The 14,452-nt window shown below is 32.9% G+C and overlaps 1 protein-coding gene across 7 annotated transcripts in view; it reads left to right on the top strand.

The window, feature by feature from the left end:
* Nucleotides 1–14,452, top strand: part of LOC106788672 (muscle calcium channel subunit alpha-1) — a 51,080-nt gene that overhangs the window by 27,439 nt on the left and 9,189 nt on the right. For 5 of the 7 annotated variants that reach the window (XR_001381926.1, XM_014752129.1, XM_014752134.1 and 2 more), the window contains 10 exons: nucleotides 352–521; nucleotides 802–917; nucleotides 1,586–1,700; nucleotides 1,809–1,938; nucleotides 2,173–2,339; nucleotides 2,433–2,520; nucleotides 3,232–3,339; nucleotides 13,301–13,353; nucleotides 13,751–13,897; nucleotides 14,122–14,323. Coding sequence is in view for 6 of the 7 variants with exons in the window: in XM_014752129.1 (XP_014607615.1) it covers nucleotides 352–521; nucleotides 802–917; nucleotides 1,586–1,700; nucleotides 1,809–1,938; nucleotides 2,173–2,339; nucleotides 2,433–2,520; nucleotides 3,232–3,339; nucleotides 13,301–13,353; nucleotides 13,751–13,897; nucleotides 14,122–14,323 (1,296 nt within the window). In the remaining variant the exon portion in view is untranslated. Of the gene's footprint in view, nucleotides 1–351; nucleotides 522–801; nucleotides 918–1,585; nucleotides 1,701–1,808; nucleotides 1,939–2,172; nucleotides 2,340–2,432; nucleotides 2,521–3,231; nucleotides 3,340–8,726; nucleotides 8,835–13,300; nucleotides 13,354–13,750; nucleotides 13,898–14,121; nucleotides 14,324–14,452 lie in introns of all 7 variants that reach the window. The other 2 variants (XM_014752132.1, XM_014752133.1) reach the window with 2 other exon arrangements.

Here is a 14,452-nt window from a genome sequence, read left to right as displayed (position 1 = left end):
TAAAATGTATGACTCTGTAAAAAAGATAATATGTATGGACACGTGAACTGTAAATGATCAAGTTGCTGATGAAGTCCCCAGTAAGGGACGAAACGTACAACTAGTTCAAATTAATTGTTCATAAGATTTAATAACCGTCTATAACTCCCTTTGAGACTTATATATTAATAACATATTTGTTGACAAGAATATTGATAATTAAGTTAAATTTAATATACATAAATGAATAATTATTATATTTCGTTTGAGAGAAATTTGTTGTAGAATTTAACAAGTTAACAATTTTTCTTGAGGGTTTCGAAATTTAGAAAAAAGATAGGAGATGGTTTAGAAATTGATTTGAATGTTTAGGCGGAGAAAAATAAATCTCACAGCGGTTCGCCAGTAAGAGACAAGATCAGCGGTGAACATGGGGATGATGGTGAAACCGGTGGGGAAGAGGACGAGGGTGGTGTTACCGATATGGAACAAGATCCTAATGAAACAATAGAGGATTACGAAGCTGCTTTGGATACGGAAACGTAAGCCACCCTTATTATACATTGCATATTACTACTAGTTAGATAGTTTGCCATCTTATTAGTGCACCATTCGCGACATCTTGTCGCGACCAAGACGTCATACTGGTGTCAATTTCGCGACTCGATTTACATACATACATATGTATGTATGTATGTATGTATACCTAACTCACCTTTAGCACGATCCTTCCTTGTAATTTCAATCACGCAATAACTATACATCATACTATACTCTATTCTACCAACTCCCCCCCCCCTCCCCCTTACCGAACGATTTTAGATCGGAGAAGAGCGAGGATGGGAACACCCATAAAGTACGTTTAAATATCGAATCGGATGAGGAAGCGGAAGAAGAAGAAGAAGAAGAAGAAGAAGCCGAACAAAATGAGATACACGGTAAATTAATCTTTTTCCTCTTTTTATAAATTGTGTCTATTTTTTGTTCTTTTCTTTTTATTTTTCGAAGTTATACTTCTTTTGGCGCGTTTTGGAAAAGTGAAGTTAGATATGCGATCGAAAAATCGACACCACGAAGTTGTCGATCTTTACGATGCGCGGGAAAATTGAAATTATTTTTGAGGTTATATTCGTTTTGGTACGATAAAAAAGTATAATTTCTTACGTGTGTACATAAATATACACATCAGTTTTTGAAGTTATACTTCTTTTGGCGCGTTTTGAAAAAGTGAAGTTAGATATGTGACCGAAAAATCGACACCACGAAGTTGTCGATCTTTACGATGCGCGGGAAAATTGAAATTATTTTTGAGGTTATATTCGTTTAGGTACGCTAAAGAAGTATAATTTCTTATGTGCTTATATAAGTACACACATCAGTTTTTTTTTGTTTCTCTCTCTATCAAATCGAGTAATCATTTATTCTTTCTTATCGGAATATTCAATTGTTTCATAATTTTTAAACACGTTTTAACGTATATTATGCTGTCTTCGTTGGCTACGCCAAAATAGTATTATGATGTTATAGTTCAAAAAAACAAAAAAAAGGAAGAAAATGATAATATATAATTAAATAGATACGGGGTATGTTCGATTTTTATTGTTAGACGAAGGACAAGAGGTATCGGCCAGGCCACGAAGAATGTCAGAGTACAATACCGCTACGAAAAAACAACCAATCCCGCCTGGTTCATCCTTCTTTCTTTTTTCACAGACCAACAGGTAAATTTAAAAAAGCAGCACGCTTTGTTTTTTCCTTTCATAATCAATCGAATTATTTTGATTAGCGTTTCACGTTACGCCGTAATGCGACACCTTTTGAATTTGCAGGTTTCGAGTTTTTTGTCATTGGCTTTGTAACCATAGCTACTTTGGTAATGTGATCTTAGCCTGCATCATGATATCCTCGGCCATGTTGGCTGCCGAGGATCCATTAAGTTCAACTTCGTACAGAAATAAGGTAGAAAAGCTTAACACCTGTGTAAAAATCGCTCCTTCCAAAAAAAGAAAAAAGAAAAGAAAAAAGAAAAGAAAAAAGAAAAGAAACGATTTATTTATTTTTTTGTTGGGAAGGGGCGTGGGCGGGAGCGGGGATCGGGGTGGGAAATCCGGGATGCGAATGGAAATCGTCGATAGATTCCTAGAAGAATTCTACGGAAATGTGTCATTCGTACGGTCTTTTCATATATTTCAGATCCTGAATTACTTCGATTATTTCTTTACTAGCGTTTTCACGATCGAGATCTGCCTGAAAATGATATCGTACGGGTTCGTTATTCACGACGGTGCATTCTGCAGATCGGCGTTCAACCTACTCGATCTTCTCGTCGTTTGCGTTTCTCTCGTTTCCATATTTTGGAGGTAAATAACAAAAAATAAAGAACATAGAATATTCGTTAATTATTGTTTCCATTAGTAAACTTATCCTTACTTTTTTGATATATCATTTTTCAGTTCTGGTGCAATATCGGTGGTCAAGATATTAAGGGTGTTACGGGTTTTGAGACCGTTGCGTGCCATCAATCGTGCAAAGGGATTAAAGGTAGGGCGATTTCTTTTAACAATTATATCTATATCAATAAGATTGTTAAATTAATCTTTCCAAAAAAAAAAAACGATTCAACAAATACTTTTGGGATAATTTGTTCAACCCGTTTACCTAACTCCGTGATTGTGTTTGTCTCTATGGTAAAGGCAAACACGTCGCGGAAATAAATAAATCAAATTTAATAGATTTTTTATATTCCATATATTATAAAAAATGTTTCAATGCAACCCACCGATACGCGCGTGGTATTATTATTATTATTCTTAAAAGAAGGATGATCTACGAATGACGAAGATCAAGGAATAGCGAGAACACATGCTATAGAATCGAATGAAACTCTGATCGAGGACGTCGAAAATTATCGAAACTGACATAAACAAGAAATCTCGAGGCTGTTGTGTCTCTGTCTCTGTCGTTTCCTTTTTTCAAAAGTCTCGCACGATAATATTTGCGTTTGTTTGTTTTTTTTTTTTATATATATAAATTATAAAAATGTATGTTCCTTATCGTTTCGAATACTGGATCGTTCACTCGCGAACAAAATATTTTCGTGCGATGTAATGAAAAAGGAGGGGACTAAATTAGGAAAAAAAAAAGAAAAAGAATAGAATAGAATCATATATATATATAGAATGTGTGCCGATCACGCTTAATATCTCTCGCGTGTAGGGACAAATTTATATTATGAATTAATGTTGAACCCAGCACGTAGTACAATGCGTCATCGTAGCTGTAAAGACTATCGGAAACATAGTCCTCGTCACCAGCCTCCTGCAGTTCGTGTTCGCCGTGATAGGCGTACAACTTTTCAAGGTAGGATTGCCAGGCCCCAAAATTGCTATCAAAATAAAAGGTCCTGTGAGACTTCTTTTTTTCCTTCTTACCTATTTCTTTCTATATTTCTTTCTATATTTCTTTCTTTCTTTCTTTCTTTCTTTTTTCTATTTCTATCAATCTGTTTCTATCTTTCTCTCCATTTACTTTCTATCTGTTTCTATTTGTAGTACACTAGAGTGGCATAATGTACCAAAAAACAACCTCTCAATGATTACAAATTCTGTATCATCATCGACACTTCCCTTCAAAATCATAAATCCGTCCGTTCGTTCGTTCGTTCGTTCGTTTTTTTCATTTTAAAGCACTCCAAATGCAATGGCAATTAAAAGAAGACAAAAAAAACAAAATGTAATATAATTCGTAAAGGATCAAACAAAATTCATTTCTCTCAGACCGATTGATTAATTTATTCTTCGATACGTCTTTTATGTTTTAATTTCGTAATCTCTCCTTGAAATAATTTAGATATTCGGTATAATTATCTAAAGATATTTGGGATATCGATAGATGACGAAGATAAATGATTGGGAGAGCTTGCGAATAAACGATGCTCGTCTTTGTTTTTTTTTTGTGCACCTTTGGATATATATAATAATTATTATATGCGAAACGAGAGGGATGTTTGCGTATAACTTAATAATTGAGTTTCTTGTCACGGCACTCTACCCGAACACCCCTAATCGCGACCATGTTTGTTTTTGTGTAATTCCTCGGATCGTTGTCGGAAAAGTTTGTTCATCCATCCTGTGAATTAGTTGCTTTTACGATAAATCATTTATACACTTTACCACCGTCTCGATATATATTATCCGATAAATATCATTTTCAATCGACAACGATAAATAATTATTATTCATCGATTAATCCTATATCATTTATAATATATAATTGAATTTCTAATGAAATATTATTATTCATTGATTTATGTAAAAGCATCTTCTTAACAATCGACAGTATGTATTAACAATCTTGTATACGTGTTACGTTGATATACAAAACAATCGTGAATGAACTATTTCAACCCTTATATTTCTCCCTCGAGTATAAAACTTACAATTAGTTTGTTTGTTTAATCATTGTTCTCGATGTCAATATAAACAATAATTATTTAATGACGTTAGAATAACACAATGGCTATTGACGAGTGTTGGATAACCCCATACGATTTAATAACAATATTATTTTTTCAAGTGAATTCACTTTTGAAATCCTTTGTAATAACTTTGTTTAATGTCGCATCGTCAAAGTATATCGTGAAATACGATTAAACGAATTAAAATGAAATTAAAAATTCAGTTTATTTCGCGAGAAGTTGCGAATTTGAGCGTCGGGAGAATCCATTAAGCCTTTCGTTTTCCTTTTTCATTTTTTTTCCCTCCCCCTCCCGAATTCGAGCTTTTTTATATTTGCTTTCCTTTTGATTTAACTTTGTTCTTTATTTTTCTTTTTCCATCTACTTTTACACGTTCTAATATTATAATATATTCGCAATTTACATATATATATATATATATATATATATATCACATACACGCGTCTTCTTTTATTCTGATTTCTTTTCAATTATTCATATTATGGGATCGAGAGCACATTCATGGTTAATTACTACTACTACAATACTTATCACATATTACACTTTGTCGTTAGAAATTTGTTTAAATCTGGGCACGATTAAAACGCAAAGAAAAATAATAATTATCATCGATCAATACTATAAACTTTTATCTCAAATCACATATAATTCATAATTTTGTTTTCCTAAACTTATAGACATGCCGTAAAACTGTCAATTACTGATCTCTTATAAAAACTAATCCCACAATTCAGTAAAAATTAAATGATTCGATATTATGAATCGTACTGTTGTTGTGTGTGTGTGTTAAAATACAATTATAGATAATATGGGATTGGAAATTTGTGATGAGATGTGTAGTAGACAGTGGTAAAAGGAAAAAAGAAATAAAAAAAAATAGATTTCCCGCAGGCTTTTCCATTTACAAAAAGGACTATTTTTGATAGTTAGAAAGAGATTTGTTTGAAATATTGCATGCTTGTAACGGCTGAGCGTTGCAGTGGTGTGGCCGCTATAATATTAACACGAGAAAAAGAATAAATAACAATAACAACAACAACAACAAAATAGAGTGTGAGGAAGAACGAAAGGAAAGGGAAAGGGAAGAAGGGAAGAAAGGAAGAAAAATGAGAAGAGCAAACAGGAAGATGGAGGTAGAAAAGCAACAGAAAAAAAAACGAGTACAGCTTCGTATTATTTTTACGGATTACTTTTTCAAAAGAAAAATGGATGATTCCAACGGAACAAAAATAAAAAGCCACCAGGAAACGAATAGAACACCACCTACCACCCACCACCATCAAAATGTTTCTTGCATTCCTTTTTGCAAGTGTATCGCGTTGTTGTTGTTGTTGTTGTTGTTGTTGTCACATCGTCATCGTCGTCGTCGTCGTGTGTTTGCCATGAAAGAATTATTAATACGATAAAGATAATTCCTATCAAAGTTTTCTCTAGCTTCGGTTATTTTCCTAGCCGATAATAGATATCGATCCCTGTACCCATCGAAAGGGAAGAAGATACTCCTTTGGTTTTCTCTCGAAATATAATCGGAATTAACCGTTGCTTTTTATTCAAGTTTATTACATCACAAATGAATATTTCAATGATTCGACCTAATTCTTTCGATAATAATAAAAGAGCAAAAGAATTTTTCTAAAAGTAAATGACAACATTGTCTCTCAACTATATAGAATGGCAATAGAAAAAATGATCTAGGAATTTTTATCCTAATGAATTTCAACGATATTATATTTTTATTATTTAATTGTTAACCTCGAAATCGATGGTGGTTCGTTATGGGGGGAAATAGAAAAAACGATTATACTTAATTCATAACGTTTAGCATAAATATTCTGCACGGATTAAACAACACAACATTTTAACTTTCGATTAGTGGCCTAAAAACGTTAACGCATAGTATATATATATATATATATATACTACAAAATGATATTTCAAAGATCTAGTAGCAATAATAGTTTAGTCGATGTTCATAGACAAAACTGTGTTTATTAGTAATTTATTCTAATTAATCTTTAAATGAAATATTATCGAAGCATTTATTTCACAAACACTATATAATATATTATATCTGGTAGTTTCATGTGTGTCGATCGCTTACCACTATACGCTCCTCTCTCTCTTTCTCTCTCTATCTTTATCTTTATCTTTTTTCTCTTTTTCTATGTCTCTCTCTCTATCTATCTCTCTATCTCTCTTTCTCTTTCTCTGTCACACATCTAACAACAAATATATGCGGCCAAACGAGCAAATAGTCTTTTTTACGTACACACACATACATACAAACATACACATGCACAAACACATACAATGACAAAAGAAATAATGGAACGTTTTTATAAAACATTCGCATTTTAATTAGATTTCTAGTTAAATTGCGAGTGCCTGTCTAGTGTTCGAAGGAATGCGAAAGAGTATAAAAGTGTTTCCGGAATTTTTTCGAATGAAATAATAGGGAAGCGAGACGAACGAGCCAATGACACGCTCTCTTTATTTAAGATTTCGAAAAGACGCAATTTCTTTAGATTACTTTTTTTTCTTCAAGAATCGTTAAACGATCCGCGACGATTATTCGATCCCTCCCCCTCCTCCTCCTCCTCCTCCTTCTCACCCCTGTACCTCAACTCCGTTTCTTTTATTTTACTTTTGATTTCACTATCTCTTTCTCTCTCTCTCTCTTTCTCTTTCTTTCTATCTATCTATCTATCTGTCTCTCTTTTCTCACAATTAAATTCGCGCGAACGCGATACGGAATAGGAAAAAAAAGAATTAAAATTAATAATATAATAGTAGCCCTAGTGAATTGTGTAGATTATTTTAAATAAATAGAAAAAAGGACGGCGACTATGAAGACATCTATAAAAAATAATAATAATCATCTTCCCCCCACCCCCTCCTAGCCCACCTCATAGGGGTGGATTTTGCCGAGGAAATATAAAAATATCGTGATAATTAATTAATAATAAATAGAGTGTGTTGGATGTGGATGGCGAGGGCTTAGTTAACGATTGCAAAAATAAAAAATATATTTCATACGCATATTACGTATATATATATATATATATATATATATATATGTTTAATATGTAAGCATATTATATATGCGTTATCAACAATTGCAAAGTCAGGCTGCCGATGAAAGTTAGGTGGTGATGGGGATGGGAATAGGGATGGAAATAAAAGAGAAGAGAAATGGGGGGTGGGGGGGAAAAGAGAAATTAAAACGAATCCATGGGTTCGTAATAACGCGAGCGAATGATTTATCCGTTTTAACCCTTTCAATGGTGAATACTTTGTGAACTATAAAGTTCATATATTTTTATATGTATTATTTTCATCGAGATGATGACGACGAGATACAAGAAAAATATTATAATACATTATTTTTTTTACATTCACATTGATAAACAACACGCGGTATTAATTGTAACATTCAAAGGGTTCAAAGGAGAATTGAGAGTAAATTTGTTGGATTTTAAAAGACCGATTTGATAGAAATCAGTCAATCGTCTTTACTATTTTTTTCTTGTGACTTTTTTAAACAAAAAAAAAGAAAAAAGAAAAACACCCCTTTTCTCTAAACGACGTGTTTCACCGAAATCATCCCTTTTTTTGTTACTAGTCCAACATCCCCCACCGACGTATAAATACTTTTACTTTTACTTTTACTTTACGCGTTTCTGTTTCTACCTAAAAAAAAAAAAAAAACAAACCTCATCGTTAATCCTATTCAACCAATGCTTATTATCGGTAACCAAATCCCTTTCATTTATCCATTCCTATTAGCGATAAAATAGGCCACGAGAGACAAACGAGAGATCGATCAATCGAGAGTTTATAGGATATAATAACGCAAACGAGATCACTGTGTTGTTTACGATAAAAAAAAAGATAAAAAAACAACTCCAAATGAAAAGATATGAATAAAGAAAGGAAGAAGATAACATTCCTTTGCACCCCCCCCTATCTATCTATGGGTTATGTTTTTCTCTAACGTTACCCCTCTTTACCTTATTTAATATTAATAATAATAATAATAATAATAATAATAATAGTAGTAATAGTAGTAGTGGAAGAGAAAATAAAAATAAGACACGCAGCCAACCTGAGCAGCAACAACCCCCCACCTACCCCTAAAAGAATGAAAATAGCTGGGCCCCTAATTAATGCTATTGTTTTTTTTTGTTTTCTCTGTCTCTCTTACTCTGACCATCCCGTGTTCCCGCTGTGCTCGTACGCCCTGCTCACCTGCCCCGAACTACGTAAAAAGTACGTAGTGAAGTGTGTGATTGTCGCCATTAAAACGATTGGCAACATTATGTTGGTCACCTATCTCCTACAGTTCATGTTCGCTGTTATCGGGGTACAGCTGTTTAAGGTAACGCCAACAACACCATCACATTAGAGGCTATGATTATAAAGCAGAAACGATCTATTTATTTTCATTTTATTCTTCCTTTTCCCTTTTCTTACTATTCTTTCTTTCTCTCTCTATCTCTCTCTCTCTTCCCTATCTATTATTTCTTTGTCTATTTTCATCAGCGATAGGCACAAGACTCTCTCTCTCTCTCTCTCTCTTATTTTCTTCCTCTATCTGTCTCTCTCTTTCTTTCTTTCTTTCTTTCTTTATTTCTTTCTTTCTTTCTCTCTCTCTCTCTCTTATTTAAAACTCGCTTTACAAGCCGTTTCCCGTTTTTAATCGGAAATTCGAGTTTCTTTCGCGAAATACGCGGTGGCCTTAAAAAAGAAAATCGACGCATGATCCGCTGATATCGGGTTGAATTTGTTTAAATAATTATTGAAAATTACAGATGTGTAATTTAGAATTTAAGAAGAAGAAAAAAAATGGGATTCATGATGCATTTGAAAAAGAAATTGTTTAATTATTTAGGGCACCACGTGTTTCGATGAATGTGTTGTCTATCTATGCGTGCATGCATGCATAGTAATTTATTTGATATTTGTATTTTCTATATTCGACTAACACTCTAAAGAGAAAAAAAAAGAAAAATAATAAATAAGAAGACGCGCTGGCAACGAGAATATTATATTCGCGAGAGATTTTATTAATTGATATCTAATTGAATTGAATTTATTTTACTTTTACATCTCGTGAGAGAGATCCTTATCAACACTTATGACACTTAAATTTCTAGAATAACAATGATTGATGATTTATCCTAAACGCGCGTTGTCCCTCCTCGTTGCTGTCGATACTTCTCCATGTTCATATTACACACCCATTATTATTATTATTATCGGAGCATATCGGAAATACGAAATAATTATATTAACGGAGTTTGCCGTCTGTACTAGTTTTTGAAAAAAGAAAAATTTTACACACTCTACCGAATAGATATTTTGATTAATTTTATTTAACTACACAAATTATAAATATAAATTTATACGCGTGTGTGTGTGTGTGTATAAATAATATCATTATTAATTCGCGCACTTATTCGATGATTGCATATTCATATTTGTCATATTTCGTTAACCGATATATTGTACACTTTTTGATGTAGCATGCCAAAAATGTTTAATTACGAATGTGGGAATGTCATTTTAATCGTAGTAGTAGTGCATGCTGGAACGTCCAGGTGTGCACGGAATTTGAACATTTGTCGAACGGATTTCACGGATAAACGAATAATATCTATTACTTCCTTTTTTTTTTCTTTTTAAATTCTTTGGATTAGTCGCAATTATCGTTAATCAACAATGATGGTATTCGTTTAACCGTGATTATCACTAAATAGAATAATTTAACACACATACTGTATTTGAACATAATTATTATATAAATATTAGCATGTAAGTAATAATTAATGGTTAATTAATAAATAGAGAGAAATAAGTTGACGTAATAGAAACGAAGTATATGATATTTCTAAAAAAATAAAATAATAATTCTTACACACGATTATATGATTTTCGGGTAAAGTATACATGCATATATATATGTGATAGGAATTAATTAACGAGTATCTATAAAAATCGTATCGTAATAATTATAAAGGGAAAACGATTATTACGTAATTCTTTTTCGTATCAAATTAACAATTGGATAATAATAATAATAATAATAGGAACAAATTGTTTACCAAGTAGAGGTGATAATAAAATAAAAAGGAAAAATTCTATCTCCTTACCGCGTTAAATAATAATAACAATATAATAATAATAATAATAACAATATTCCTTTAGCGTTTATATCGGAAAGAAAATGATGTAGGAAATATTAAAAAAAAAAAATAAAAGAAAAAAAAAGGGACGACGAGAAAGACGAAAAAATGATTATTATTGTTGCATTTGTGCGAGAACATTTTAAGAAAATGAAATCGGTCGGAGAGATGAGAAGAAGAGGTCATCGAAAAGTCGGTCATGGCGTTACTTCCGAATTAATCCAATTGTTCTTTTTTTTTTTCCACCCTATCGAGGATCCAATGATCATTTCATATGATTAACCAGCAACAATAGGAAGAGAGAGATAAGAATATATTGTAAAGAATGATTTACTTATTCAAATGAAGGATAATAAGAGGACACGACGATGCTGTTGCTGGTGTATTTTTTTTTTTTTTTTCTGTGCACAAGCGACGACCCGTTAACGCATCTGCTTTATTTTTTTCTTTTTTTTTTTTATTTCACTTGCAAGCAAGCAATTACGGATTAGAAGACAAAATGGAATCGCCAACGAAAAAGCTGGTGCTGCTGCTGGTTGCTGTTGCTATTTAATACCGTTCTTTCGATTTGTACCTTTGTACCAATTGTAAAGAGCTTTCTTCTTTGCTTGGCTAGCAATTAGTAAGCTCAGCTTGGCGCAACCGTGGTTCGCGTATTCTCAATGCTTTTTTCTTTTATTTTATTTTACTTTTTCTTTTTTTCTTTTCTTTTCTTTTTCTTTCTACGCCCGCCGTTCAACCTGCAACGAATCCAATGTCGGCGCGTACATACTTGACTCTTTTTGAAAAAGAAGAAGAAAAAAAAAAAAAGGAAGAAAGAAAAGGACATTTGAAAAATATATCCTCCCGCCCCCACCCCCGCCGCACCTCTACCCCCTTAGCATTAAAATTACGTAGCAATCGGAGCGCGAATTTCGCTTATACGACGAGAGGGATTAGTATTTATTAGTCGCGAACACATGCATATATATATATATATATATATATATTCTTCTCTCACATATTTCCTTATTAATTATCTTTCATTCTAATTAACCGGAGGCATAGATCTAATTCTAATTTTACCTAAACTCGTTGTTAATCCATTTGCGAGCGTCAATTATTATCTCGTAAATATAGATCACGCTCGTTAATTGATATAATCTATGTTTGAAATAAAGCGGATAATGAGGGTGGATCGTGTATTTATCGAATATTTTTTTAATAGATAAGAAGGGTGGCATCATACTCGCGTGATCCCTCGTTTAATGTTAACGCCTTAACATTTGAACGTATATGTACACGTTAATCTTATCGATAACGATCGACATATTCGTGTGTCATCGTCAACATACGAACTTTATAATCAAACCGAACGTAACCAACAGTCCTCAACCACCCCAGCCCCGCCCCGCCGACTCTAAAGATATTTACGTTTAACCCTTTGGGTACATTTGACGTCTGAGAGTGAATTATCATTCATTTGTTTTCCATTCACCATTTTGTTTTGGCAGCGATTATTACTTGAAGAAATCTTATTAATATTACACACACATATGTCTCATCAATATTTTATAAATAAATAAATTCTTACGTAAAATGTATTGCTTTTACATACTATACTCGAAACAATTAAAAATTATATCCGTTTCACGTGCAAATATTTTCTCAAACAAATCCGTACCCAAAGGGTTAATTTTACAATCCTTCAAAACCATTCGACGTATCTTCGTTTTTACACGTTGATGCGAATTGCAGCAAGCTGATATTATGCAAGGATATAATATATCGATATTATTTCTCATCGTATGATTTATTTAACATGATAGGAATCGATCTAGCATCGTATAATCATTTGTACATAATAATTACATATCACACCCACGTATATTTGCACGTCCAAAGGAATGTACTCATTCTCTATCTTTTTTTCTAACTTCCCAACCTCTATATCTCTGTCTATCTATTTTTCTCTTTCTATCTATCTATCAATCTATCTATCTATCAATCAATCTATCTATCTTACTATCAATCTGTCCGTCTATCTATCTATCTATCTATCTATCTATCCTATCATGCCCGAGTTTCACTGATCTAACACTTTTACTTTACTCGATCACACTCGCTAAAGTTTTATTATTATTTGCTATTGCAAGAATGGCCAATTAATATAGTGTGCTCAACTATGCGATAAATTTTCGATAATCTGGAAAGTCGGTCAACCTTAAGGACTGTCGCAGTGCCATGCACTGTGTGTGTGTGTTATAATGAGAGAAAGAGATCTCAATATTTATTTTTTTCATTAATAACACGGCCAATGAGCGCGAGAGTATCATCAAAGATCATTAAAAATCGTTTCCTTTGATTTATTATATTATTTTGATAATTTACACGTAATAAGAAAAGCCTTGATATACAAAATTGTCATCTCTCTCTCTCTCTCTCTCTCTCTAGTTCTTGAAAGATGACGCATCGTTGCTCGCAACTTTAAACATCGAACCACTTTAAGTCCCTTGGAAACTAAGTTTCTTGACCTGCTTTCTAAATTATTGATACGCTTCGTGGCTTTTAAAAAGAATTATATTATATTATATGAAATTATATATATATATATGAATTTTTTTAACGTTGTGAAAATACTTTATTCTTATACGCCTAACGATATTTTTATGTTATTTAGGGCAAATTTTTCTATTGTAACGATGCTTCAAAAATGACGAAGGAAGAATGCCAGTAAGTTATCGACAATCAATTTATCTTTCCCCTTTTTCTTTCTTTCATTTTTTTTTTTTTTCTTTTCTTTTTTGTCCACCCTTATCAATAGAATCTAAGAGACACGAGAAGATACCCGCGCGCGAGAGAGAAGGGCTCGTGTTTTTTATATGAAAAAAAAAAAAGGTTCAAGCAATTAAATCCAATTCGATTCGGAATAATATCGAAAAAGAAAAAGCGAATTTTCGCACAGGTTTTGGAATTGTCGGTAGAATTTTTTTTTCTACGAATTCGACTACGCGCGTGTTTTCTATCGTGTCTTTTTGAAACAAAAAAAAAGAATCACCAATTAATAATAATATTTGAAGGTAATACAATGTCGAAAGGGTAATATCGTTCGAGACATCATTACTTTCAGGGGTACTTATCTGGAATACGAAAATGGCAATATCAATAGACCTGTCGTGAAAGAAAGAGAATGGGAACATCGTCGTTTCCACTTTGATGATGTTGCCAAGGCGATGCTGACCCTCTTTACGGTTTCAACATTCGAAGGCTGGCCAGGGTAAGTCTTTTTTGACTTTGGCACGAATGTCTTGAAGAACAAGAAGAACAAGAAGAAGAACAAGAACAAAAAGAAGAAGAAGAAGCTTTTACGTAACGGATGCTTTAATAAGATATTAAAACACCGGAAGGAAGGCTTCACCTTTCCCCTCGCTTAAAACCAACCCCCAACCACCCCCACCCACCCCACTTTCTCTTCTTATTTCTTCTTATTATCTACGCTAGGTTGTTGAATTGGTCGATCGATTCAAACAAGGAAGATCACGGACCGATTCATAATTTTCGGCCGATCGTTGCAGCCTACTACATTATCTACATCATCATCATTGCATTTTTCATGGTTAATATCTTCGTGGGTTTCGTCATTGTCACCTTTCAAAACGAGGGTGAACAGGAATATAAAAATTGCGAGCTAGATAAAAATCAGGTAATTATTATTCTTGTTATATTGAATATATTTATTAGTTTTGTTTTTAAATTCTATTAATTAACGAGAAATTAAAGAACAACGTCTTTTGAAATAAAGCAACGTAATCGAAAAATGTCATCGGTGACT

Source organism: Polistes canadensis, unplaced genomic scaffold (genome assembly GCF_001313835.1).
Source record: "Polistes canadensis isolate GaletaPanama2010 unplaced genomic scaffold, ASM131383v1 scaffold_148, whole genome shotgun sequence".
In the NCBI taxonomy this organism is placed as follows: domain Eukaryota; kingdom Metazoa; phylum Arthropoda; class Insecta; order Hymenoptera; family Vespidae; genus Polistes; species Polistes canadensis.
This window is presented reverse-complemented; position numbering and strand designations above follow the sequence as displayed.